Source organism: Rhinolophus sinicus, linkage group LG01 (assembly GCF_036562045.2).
Source record: "Rhinolophus sinicus isolate RSC01 linkage group LG01, ASM3656204v1, whole genome shotgun sequence".
NCBI classification, from domain to species: domain Eukaryota; kingdom Metazoa; phylum Chordata; class Mammalia; order Chiroptera; family Rhinolophidae; genus Rhinolophus; species Rhinolophus sinicus.
Window position 1 is genome coordinate 186,682,747 of NC_133751.1, and position 12,036 is coordinate 186,694,782.

Here is a 12,036-nt window from a genome sequence, read left to right on the forward strand (position 1 = left end):
TAGTTTAATTCGATAAAAGAATAACATATAATTTTCACATCTTCTATTTTTGTTCCCCCCTTAGGAGCATGATATCAAATTCGATGACCACGGAATGATGGTGCTGGGCTGTGGTCCATATCACATTGGTAAAGTGATAAGTTATATTTACATAGGATTTTACAGTTTATACAGTACTTTTCATACATGTTAATTTTATTATTCTAAAAACTATGTAAAATAAATGCTGTCATAATAAATATTTTGCAAACTAGGAAACTGCAGTTCAGAGAAATGAAGCCCAAACTTACATAGCTATTAAGTGTAGAAGTGGGTCACAAATGCAGTCTCAATTACAAATTCTATCTCCTTTCATTTCATCATGTCATCCCTTTATCATTTTCATCTTCATGAACTAAATTGAGATTCTCGCTGGCACTGAGGAATGAATGAATTACATTCTTTGTCTTTTTTTCTTTTAGCATAGTATTTCAAAGATCTATATTTGCTCAAGAAATTTATACATCGGCCAGAATTACATGTATAGATGCGGTCTCTGACCTAACGTATGGTCTTTGCTGACATCAAATGCAAGGAAGTTTTCTCATTAGTACATAGAGTATTATATGATTTAATTAAAATACTCTCACCAGAAATTGTTATATATCCCTCTAAGTCACTTAAAATTAGATATTTAATAATGAATCAAGATCTATTATAGTTACAAAGTATATGGTTAGACACTGATATTTCCCAATAAGTGTATTAACAGTTAGTCTTCTTAAGGTCTTCTAAAATGGAAATGATGAAATATATGATTTAATTGTGTGTAGTCTTGTTACTTTAAGCATAGTTTATTTTAGCTTTTACAACTAACTAAGTGCTTCAGGATATGCTAGTTTACCAATTTTTTGGCCAAATCTTGAAGAAGGATAAAAGTGTTTATACCTTGATCACTTTACTTTCTTACGGCTAACTGGCCTGAACACCTTTACCAGGAACCTCCCCTTCTCTTTTCAAGACCTTTTTTTCTTCCTCTTCAAATTGTACCTAATTTATTCAACAATTCTGCATTACTTTGGGGCCCAGGGAAGATCAGCTGAGATGACAATCATGTCTATACTTAATTGATAGTAAGAATTAGTATGCTACTAAATTTGGATAGCTTCTTATTCTTACAAAAACTTTTAGGAGACAAAGTCCTAATGCAAAGGATTAGTACAAATCCCCGAACTTTCAGTTCTATGGCATCCCAGTAGAGGTGATATTTTGAGGCATTTAGGCCATTATTATACTTCAAATTACTTCTTAGAAGGTCATTCACTCTGCACGGAGTGGCCTTGCCAAGCTTAAAAGGATATGCTTGGAAAGTATAGGACTTTCCAATCAATCAAAACATGTCAGAGCTACAAGGTACCTCAGGGATCATTGGGTTTAGCCTTCAGATAGCAGGGTAAGTGGAAGGACTGAAATAAGAATGCAGGTGTTCTGATTGCTAACTTAACTACTTTTGTGTACTAAGGTCAATATGTTCACTTTGAATTTCTTCTCAGTAGATGAGGGCTATTTTTTATCCTTACAATTATCTTCCGTTAACTGTGAGGTTCTGAATGTTTCAAATAGGGATATTACCTGTTGCAGAACTTAGCGTATAAAACAAGCCAACATGGCATTGTTGTTTAATTAGTCCTTGTTTTTTCCTACTATGAATATACCGTACATAAGGGACCTGAAATTTATATTTTGGAGTTTTAAAAACTGAATTGAAAGGGCATTAGCTTCTTTAGCTTGAACTGACTGGCAATATATGTCTGCTTCCCTTTGTGTTGTAGTGTCACGTTTCTGCTTCTCTTACCCCTTTTCCCAATCTCCTTGTCTCTGCAGGCAGCAGCGTGGAATTTGATTGGTGTGCTGTCTCCAGTATCCGCACACTGCGTCAACTTGGCAAGAAGACAGTGGTGGTGAATTGCAACCCTGAGACTGTGAGCACAGATTTTGATGAGTGCGACAAACTGTACTTTGAAGAGCTGTCTTTGGAGAGAATCCTAGATATCTACCAGCAGGAGGTAAAAAAAAAAAAAGAAAGAAAGAAAGAAAGAAAGAAAGAAAATGAAAAGAAAAAAACAGAAGAAAAACATACGTAGTGCACACTTTACAAATGTGTATTCTGTATGTAGATTTTTATTGTAATCCCCCTCAGGAAAAAGAACTGCCGGTGTCTTCTAGTGTCTAATTTTGTAGGGAAACTCTAAGAAAAACATTGCTCCAGACTTAGATTCTTGAGGCCCTGGCACAGAGTGATTGTTTTTCAAATAAAATTCATTTTTTCTTTCTAAGCATTCTGCTATACCAAAACCACTCCTTGGTAACATGCACCAGGCACACATTAACTAGAACAAGACAACTCCAATAAATATTTTGCAGAATGATTCAATTGGTTATCTTGACATACAATAAGGAGCCTCTCTCTAGTTCATGTGCTGCTCCGATTTAATGATAAACAGGTCCCAGAGGAGAGAAGTCAATTGTTCACCAAGGACCCGTTAATTCTGTGTGCTATCTGATGAAGCCATTAGTCTTCCATTTAAGATCAACGAGTCCATTCTGAATGATTTGGGCACCTTTGTCGCGTTCTCTCACAGTTGCTCTTCCACCTCCAGTCCAATGACATTGAGGGCATCTTCATGCTGGATTGAGATGATCATAGTTTACTATATGTCTGTAGAACAAGTTAAATTATCTTACTGTTCAAAACATAACTTCCGGAAATTTTCAAAGTGTTGTTTAGTAGTTGTGCTTTTTGATGTTGTTACAGTTAATGCTTTACCCCCGGAACATCATAGTCACTTAGGAAAAATAATACTGAATTGGAGGCACAATATTACAATTCTAGTTTTACCTTGAGAACTCGTTACTTAAATTCTCTGTGCTTCATCTTTTCTTGTTAATGAATCATATGATGTGCTGCATGCAGGTACTGTGGAGGTAAAATGAGATTTGTGGTTGAAACCACATTGTAAAATATAAAGTATAGTGGTAGAACAAGGTGATGATTTTATTATTGTAAAGAAAAACAGACAAATTTAGGATGGATGTATCATCGAAGTTGACTATTTAGACCTGGCCTACTAATCTTTTAATATAACAAAACTGAACCATTAGGGAGAACATGCACAATTTTCAGTTTTCTCTCTGACATGTTTTTTTCTAATGATTCCTTAATATTCACTTCATATACATAGGGATCAAAATAAATGCATTCTACAAATATTTCTTGAGTAGCTTTAAAATGCCAGGTTCAGCAGGATAGAGAGCTATAAAACCAGGTCTCTACCTTCAAGGCATTAAAATAAATCTGGGATTTATGACATAAATATGTGAAAAATTACATAATTGTTTAAAAATATTAGCAACCATTGCAGGCAATAGCAGCAGGCCTTTTACACACAATTAATTATTTCCCCATGAAATGGTTTAAGGCAAGATTAAAAATGTCTACAACTGCCTTTGGATATAGTTACACATGGATATTAATGAGATCCTTTTACAATAACTGAATTCAGTATCATAGAAATAAATAAATTGGCCCTTCTTTGAAGCTAATTGGCAATTATAGTGCTACTATATATTATAAGGTAATTTTAAATGTTATGTTAGAGAACATAAGAACAAAATTCTATCGATGTATTATTTAGACTGTCCCACAGGAAATGTTATAGATCATATACACAAATCATACACACATGTACATATATGTGTATGTTAGTTTCTTTTCATGAGGTTTTTGTGTATCTCCTCATAGCAGGCTTTACAGGCTTCATTGTCTGTCATAACGGGTGTCTCAACCTTCAGGAAACTACACTTTTCTGACCTTGGATGCCTCTAGTGATGCTGAAGGCATTGAGGCATTCAGTAATAAATTTGCAGAAAATTGGAAGCACATGTAAACTTATTGAAAAGCACACATTTGAGTCATCTAGAAGGGCAATGGGCTTTCCCAAGGATACATCACTACCTAGGATGATAGAAAGTATGATGTGTTTCCTGGTCCAGGTCTCTTGGTCTACGACCAAAGCTGTTTCCATGGCGTCAAGGAAGCACTTCTACAGAAAATATTAAGGGGAAGTCAAAAAGGTGACTTGCCCTGTAACTAAAGCTGGTTGCTTTGAAGGGAAGTCTTGATCAGAGGTTTAGCAAGAGGGAACACTAGGAGGGCTGAAATCTCCTTCCTACTTGTTCATATATACGAACATTTTTGAACAGAAAATGTTTTAATGATATATTCCTTTGGCTGCAGACTTTTAAAATATCCTTTATAAAGGGCAACCTTTAAAGTTGCCATTCATTCCTTGTGATTTTGTACATGGGTTCTGCTTCCTGAAAAAAAGATTTACTTTCTGATTTTTTTTTGGGAGGGGACATGGGGGAGGTGTGAGGATGGGTAAGGGTTAGGAAAGTGAAAGTGAAAAGTTGGTGTCTGCCATGTACAAGGATTTGATAGATGGTATTTTGCCTAGTTTACAGTTTCACTTAGGATACTCCTTATAAGAGAAAAGATGTTCTCAAGTTATTTAGAGGTATATGAGTTGAAAATTATTGCATTGTTCATAGAGATTGCAACACTGTACTTTTCTTTTAGTAGATCCATTATTAGATCTACTACCTGGGGGGATGAATTATGCAATAATCTTTGCAGGGTGAGTAAGAATCAATGAATAAGAATCACACAGATCCTGTCCTAAATTTACATTTCTCCTTTCTTTGGAGACTCATGGTCTGAAAAGTTATAGGAACAAACAAGATTTATTTTCTTCTGCATCCAAGCCCTATTTAGGACCCATTTCTCAATTCTCTTGGTACTTGTTCATTAAAAAACAGATTGAGTCTAAAAATACCAGGCAACATATCTAATACCTTCTGATGTCCCTGTCTGGTTTGAGTCCTGCTTAAATTATTTTTCTTGCTTTTATAATAAGTAACTTACTAGATCATACCCCATAAAAAGTACTCTGATTAATGACTTAATTATCCTATTTTTAATACCTGACAGTATATGTATATATAGACATTGGTATGTTCTGTTCTGTAACTCAGCTTGAGTTAAATGAAGGAATCAGTGACAGACATTAATTAGTAATAGGCAAAACCCATTAGGGAATGCATGACTCAAAACTAGAATTGGGGTTTATTCCTTGCGTTGGTTTAGTTGTAATTAAATATAACCCAAAGGTCTGCCTAAAATGTAAAATATGTTTTACTAAAATGTGAATTACTAAAATACAAAGCATGAGCATTCTCACTGACAAATGTCTAAATAGTGGAGTTTTATAAATTGGAGATAATACATGAACTTGCAAAACTCAGGACCATTTTTTGGGGGTGGGGTGGGGGTGGGAAATATTAGGGAATGGGTGTTTTTCCAGGGCCCATCAGCTCCAAGTCAAGTCGCTGTCCTTCAATCTAGTTGTGGAGGGCGCAGCTCAGCTCCAAGTCCAGTCACCGTTTACAATCTTTAGTTGCAGGGGGTGCAGCCCACCATCCCATGCGGGAATTGAACCAACATCCTTGTTGTTGAGAGCTTGTGCTCTAACCAACTGAGCCATCCGGCCGCACCCAGGGCCACTTTTTAATGAAGTAAATGCTATTTCTGTTAGACAAGGTTTCTTGCATTCTGTCTATAATACAGAATATAATTTTTCGGTTAAAATAAGGACTGAGCAAAGTGATTACTATCTGAAAAATGAAGATGTTCTTAAATAATTTTGAAGTATTTTCTTTTAATTCCTTAATTTGTGGTATGATTGCAGCTTGAACATTGTTTCAGAATTATTCTTGTGTGGTATTATGTTAGCTTAGTGATATCAGATTTTAAAAAGTAAGAAACTGAGCTGGGTAAAAAAGATACAAACAACTCTAGGTAAGATCAATGGAACATTGGGAATCTGGTGGAATGAGTTTAGTTTAAAGATTTTAGATATCTGTGAAACAATATCTGAATTTTAGAATATTTTATTTTATTTTTTTTAAATTTTGTGTGAAATGCTTTTTAAAAAGTTAAATTTATTGGGGGTGACGATAGTAAAATTACATAGGTTTCAGGTGTACAATTCTATAATACATCATCTATATTAACACATTGTGTACTCAACACCCTGAGTCAGTTCTCCTTCCATCACCATATATTTGACCCCCTTTATCCTCTTCTACCATCCCCCCCCCTTACCCTCTGGTAACCACTAAACTGCCGTCTGTCTCTACAAGTTTTTGTTTCTTTGTTTGTTTGTCTTGTTGCTTTCAGTTTTATATCCCATATATGAGTGGAATCATGTGGTTTTCGACTTTGTCTGTCTGACTTAGTTCACTTAGCATAATAATCTCAAGATCCATTCATGTCGTCGCAAATGGTGTATTTCATATTTTCTTATGGCAGAGTAATATTCCATGGTGTATGTATACCACATCTTCAAGTAAATTACTTGAAACTATTTAGGTGGTCAGTGATTATGATGAAGATAATTTACCTGTGTGAGATACCAGATTCTCTTCCGTAACTCCCTACAAGTTCCAAGTTCTGTGCTTGGAACTGGGGTCATTAGAAAATAGAATTCTTCTACAGACTGTCCTATATTAACTTTGTCCTACAAACGTGTTCTTTTCTACTGAACTCCTTTTGCTGTATGAACAGAACTTGCACTATACCATCACACTGTTTCTCTAAACCATTCCTGTGGGGGTGATTTGTTTTCCCAGTGATGATCTTTATTTTTGGAGGTCAGCGATGAGAGTAGGGTTTTACAGTGAAAGTTTTTCTATCTAGCACTTTTCAAAAATAGTGTTTTAGAAATAGCTCTTCTCGTATTCTCTAACATCAACCACCTCTGAAACTGGCCAGAAAAATAGCTTAAGATTCAAATATTTGGTATATTTGTTAAGCATACCTGCTTTACAATATGTAGAATTGAGTTCAAGTACTGGCTCTGTATTTGTTAGAAAGAAATATGGCCAAGTCATTTCACCTTCACCAAGCCTCACTTGCTTTAGCTATAAAATGGGGAGAGTAATAAAGGCCTCAGAGGTCAAACAGATTAGTCTAGGGTATGTAGTAACATCATAGTAAATAGTAGCAGTTTATGTTATTATTATTTTGAAAGTTGTTAATCTCTTGAAAAATGAAAATCAATTTCACAGCACTGTTTTGAAAAATATTGGTATATTTATTAATTAAAGCCTTTTAATTCAAGTTTAATCTCCTATTTAGTCCAATTGACTCCAAATTTTTCTCTTAGGTTGCTACCCCTTCTTTAATTTCAGAAATCATTTTGAAGTTTTCACATAAGATTTTTTGTATATATTTAATTGAGAAATTAGTTTTTAAGCCTCTAAAATATTAGCACCACTAATTAAAAATAAGCAAATACAAATATTATAGTAAAGAGAATATATCTTCTTAAGTGTTTTGAAAAATATGTATATTGAATATAAAAATGATGATAAAAGTAGCTTAAGTACTTTATAAATATGCAGAATTATGGAGTATTATTTTCAATACTGTTTATAATGCATTTAAGCATGCAATTGCAGGTGTTTGCTTAGGCAGTACTATAATTTCTCTCATCAGAGAAAAATTAGCTTCATCTCTTTTAAGAGTATTTCAGAATGATTTCAAATAATGATAAAATACCTTTGGCACATATCTATTACTTCAGCAATTCTAACATTCATTAGTAGGTCATCAAGCAAACAAAGTACACCAAGATCAATGGCCTGTTACTATTATTAATATTAGAAAATATAATATCTGTCTTATTTATATACTTCTATAAGAACTTTAATGTTTACTATCTTATTTAGTCTTTATAGTGACCTTGTGAAATAGGCAGGCATTATGACCCTAATTTTACGGACTGGAAGTCTGAACCTCAGGGGGAGTTTCACAGAGGGAACCAAGATGAAGGGACTTCTGACTCCAAATCCAGTTCCCAACATTCCACGTTGGCTCACCCTCAGCATTAGAAGACCAGTGTCAAGAAAATTTGCGATTGTGTGTGTGTGTGTGTGTGTGTGTGTGTGTGTGTGTGTGTTAATCTTGAAGTTTTACTGCTAATAGGAGACTAAGGTCGAAGGTTCAGGGGCTGCTTGTAAAACAAATAGTAAGGAAATAGAAACTAAAATCAGTAATTGGGTCCTGAAGACCGGTGCCAAGGTAACAGAAAAGGAGAGAAGATGTTAAAATGTGAGGTAGGGTTTAGACTGGGCTTCAAGGATCATTAGAGTTTAGATAAAGGAGAGGAGAAAAGGAGAAAGGAAATAACGGCAGGGGAAGATGAAATGGTAAATGAAGAAAGCTTGCCGGGGGGATGCCCATAGCTGGGGACATTAGAGTCCTCTGCCTGGGGCTGAGGGAAGTGGTGATAGATAAGATTGACAAGTTTTAATTGCCTTGATGGTAAGGAGTTTACACTTTACCTTTAGGAGACAGGAACCTTTGGAAAACTCTGAGTGTAGGAGCAATTTGTGGTAACAGTCTTGTGGGATGATTACTCTGAATGTGAAGTGTGGGGATGGAGGGGAACAAGAAAGGTACCTGTTTGAAGGACAGATCTGTATCCATTTAGGAAATTACAACAGTAGTCCAAGAATTAATTGACTTAAGGGTAGAGCATATGATGAAAATATGTATTGACTTGATTTTCTTTTTCTCATTGTCACACAAGCAAATGTAATATCTCTGTGTAGTTGTATGGAATTCTTACATAGATTTTAGCAGGTAGGTGCCTGGAAAGTCAGAACTAAGTCCCTTTATCTCTTTGCGGCACAACCTAATACTATCCACTGACAGGAGAAATGAAAAGATCACAGTCATGTGAAGCACTCTCAGTGAGGAAACGGAGGCAGTAACAGCACACTTGTTCATTCATGATGAAGGTATCCCACGGGCTGATATTGCGAATGTTTTTTCCAGGCATGTAGTGGCTGCATCATCTCAGTAGGAGGCCAGATTCCAAACAACCTGGCAGTCCCTCTGTACAAGAATGGTGTCAAGATCATGGGCACGAGCCCTCTGCAGATCGACAGGGCTGAGGATCGCTCCATCTTCTCCGCTGTCTTGGATGAGCTGAAGGTGGCTCAGGCACCCTGGAAAGCAGTGAACACTTTGGTAAGGAGAGAGCCATGTGTCTGTTTTTTATGTTCTCCTTTGAAGAGTCATAACTTGAATGGTAACTACTGCAGGTGTTAACTGCAGGGCAGATAGAATGTACTGTGCTTAGTGAATTTACTTGAAAGTTGCTGTGTTTTCATGATTGTGGTTAAATGTTGGTTGTAAATTGATAGGAGTATTCTCATTAAGATTCAGACAATGAAAAGAAGTTCATACTATGCTTGAATCAGATTTGATATTTAGAATGAGAAGCTGGGAATTTTATGTATTTCGATATCCAATTTACATTTTAATGGTGTCTTTTGAGAGAAAGAATAAAAGGAGTTGGGTTGCCACTTGTTCTAATGATACAGTTCTGCATTTTGATTGACTATTTTACACTATTCATACTTTGTTGTTGTTGTTGTTTCTATTAATTAGAATGAAGCATTGGAATTTTCGAAGTCTGTGGGCTACCCCTGCTTGTTGAGACCTTCCTATGTTTTGAGGTAACATACTGTTTTCCAAAACAATGATTGAAAAATTGAGAACTGCATGCTGTATATTAATAGCATTAGGCTTTGATGTGTAGTAATTTGTAACTCCATCAATGATCCCCAAACAAACACAGCCAGATTGAGGACCTATGCACAGTCCTTCAGTTTAATGCTTTTCCTTCTGTAAGTGGCAATGGGAAGACGCTGTAGTCCTATATCTTAGAAACATGGCGCAGGGCATCTCCTGGCCAAACTAAGGGAGGATAGTTTTACAGTAGAGGAGAGGACAATTAAAAACGACAAAATGCAAACCCAAAACAAAAGAGACTTGGGGTATCTGTTTTCTAATACCAAGAAATGACAGCTTATCTTTGACTATTGTCAGCACTTTCTGATGATGCCTCTGCTTTGAATTTTTGAGTTTTTGAGAGCACATTTTTTAATAGATAATTTATAATGGTGAAGGACATGAGCACTGAGGATCTTTTATATTAAACGTTGAAACCAAGTTCTATCATCAAAGGAGAAGTTGTGAATTATCGCTAACTCTCTTCAGATGTTAGTACATGCAAGGAACTACTTCAGTGAACAGGGGATAATAAGAGAAACACAATTTTCTGTGCACAATTTGAAAGTGTAAATGGAATCTGAGATGGGATTCTTTAAAATAATGAAAAATTTCAAATGAGGTGGAAAACTTTTCTTTTCATTTAGATGACATTTTGTATAAACCATAGTCTAATAATACTACTTATTTGAGGTATTAATGTAAGTTAATTTAAACAATACACAGATTTTTTAAAATTTATTGGGGTGACAATTGTTAGTAAAATTACATAGATTTCAGGTGTACAATTCTGTATTACATCATCTATAAATCCCATTGTGTGTTCACCACCCAGATATTTAAGGGAGGATCTCAGACAATAGCTTTGACTGTTGTGCTTCCTTTCTCATCTTTATCTCCGTTCTGGGTTCCTGTACTACCAATTATCAAAATTATAGCCCTCGACTTCTTATCTTAAATAGATGAAGAAGTTGAAAGCTCATATTATGCAGAATTTTGTAATAGAGTAGAAAAGGAAAAAAAAAAACTTTTTAAAGGAAGTGGAAAGTAATGTTTTTTGTTTTTTTCTTATTTCTTTCCCTCCTCTTGTTCCCTTTTCTTTCATCTCCTTCCATTCTACTTTGACAATATCAAAATTCAGAGTAAATTGATTTCACATAGCATTCTTTCTCAGGTACTTAGAAAGGACCGAGTTGAATACATTTCAGTCAGATACTACACATTATATTTGCAAATGTTACTTAAAAAATGGATTGTTTTGTAACCTGATTGAAGTAGTAGAATGACCTGCTTTGACTGGGAGCCTGTGGATTAAGATCAGCCGTTGGTATTGAACTCTGAAGAAACAGAGGTAGAGAAACTATGTCCTGGGATGACTCCTGTTAAGGTTTAAGAATTGCCTGGAATCAGAAGGGCATTAAAACGTAAATCAGAAAGGACAAACCTTGGAGACATGCCATCTTTAGAGCTACCATGGTTTTATTTACACATTATCACAGGTCTCACCCCCATCCTTATCCCCAACTTGGGCGAGTTTTTACTTTGGTTGACTATCCTGTTGATTAAATGGAGTAAAGTCTCTACTTAAAATAAATAAATAAATAAATAAATAAATAAGGCACCTGCTTACTTAGCCTAGACCAACCTAGAGGTTGCCTGAAACTGTTCTGAGAAGCAATCAAGTCTAGGATGCTTTACTTTTGAAGTGGTAAAGAAACTGACATGTTTTTCCCCCCCTCCTTTCCCAGTGGGTCTGCCATGAATGTGGTATTCACCGAGGATGAGATGAAAAGATTCCTAGAGGAAGCCACTAGAGTCTCTCAGGTAGTGTTCAATTTCCTACTGGTGACATTTACCTCTTTTGTTAATTGCTACTTTATTTCATATTGTTGATTTTCTTTTCACAGGATGTTGTTAGGATGGTTTTCCTTTTTTCTTCTACCCACTAGTCTCCTACATGTGGGAATGAGAAAACCCAAATGCATAATTATATTTAGATCCTGAGGGATTGTGCAGAGGACGTGGACCAATGCATAGTTGATCACAACAGAGACTTATGTGACTTTAGACTCCGGGAGCCAGGTTGAGTAAACATCCTATCCAATCATGAGTGAGATGCTGGTTAACTTATTCCTGGGATCCCCAGCCTCAAAGACTGGCCAGCCATGCTCATCATGAACCAGAGAAGGTTTCCCTGATTTTCATTCTCACACCTGGAGAGACTTGGCCTTAGCCAACCCTGCAACTTTATCATAAATTCCCTTGCTCACCTATTGATTTTTATTTCAATTTTGGTACATTCCATTTGTCAGTTAATAATAAATGTTTATAATTTTGTGGCCATTTAACCACCT

The 12,036-nt window shown here is 35.7% G+C and overlaps 1 protein-coding gene across 1 annotated transcript in view; it reads left to right on the forward strand.

Moving 5' to 3' along the window:
- Positions 1–12,036, forward strand: part of CPS1 (carbamoyl-phosphate synthase 1) — a 117,964-nt gene that overhangs the window by 78,811 nt on the left and 27,117 nt on the right. Inside the window, exons 24-28 of the mRNA XM_019727014.2 lie at positions 65–128; positions 1,864–2,045; positions 8,942–9,136; positions 9,560–9,627; positions 11,431–11,506. Of these exons, the coding sequence (XP_019582573.2) occupies positions 65–128; positions 1,864–2,045; positions 8,942–9,136; positions 9,560–9,627; positions 11,431–11,506 (585 nt within the window). The remainder of the gene's footprint in view (positions 1–64; positions 129–1,863; positions 2,046–8,941; positions 9,137–9,559; positions 9,628–11,430; positions 11,507–12,036) is intronic.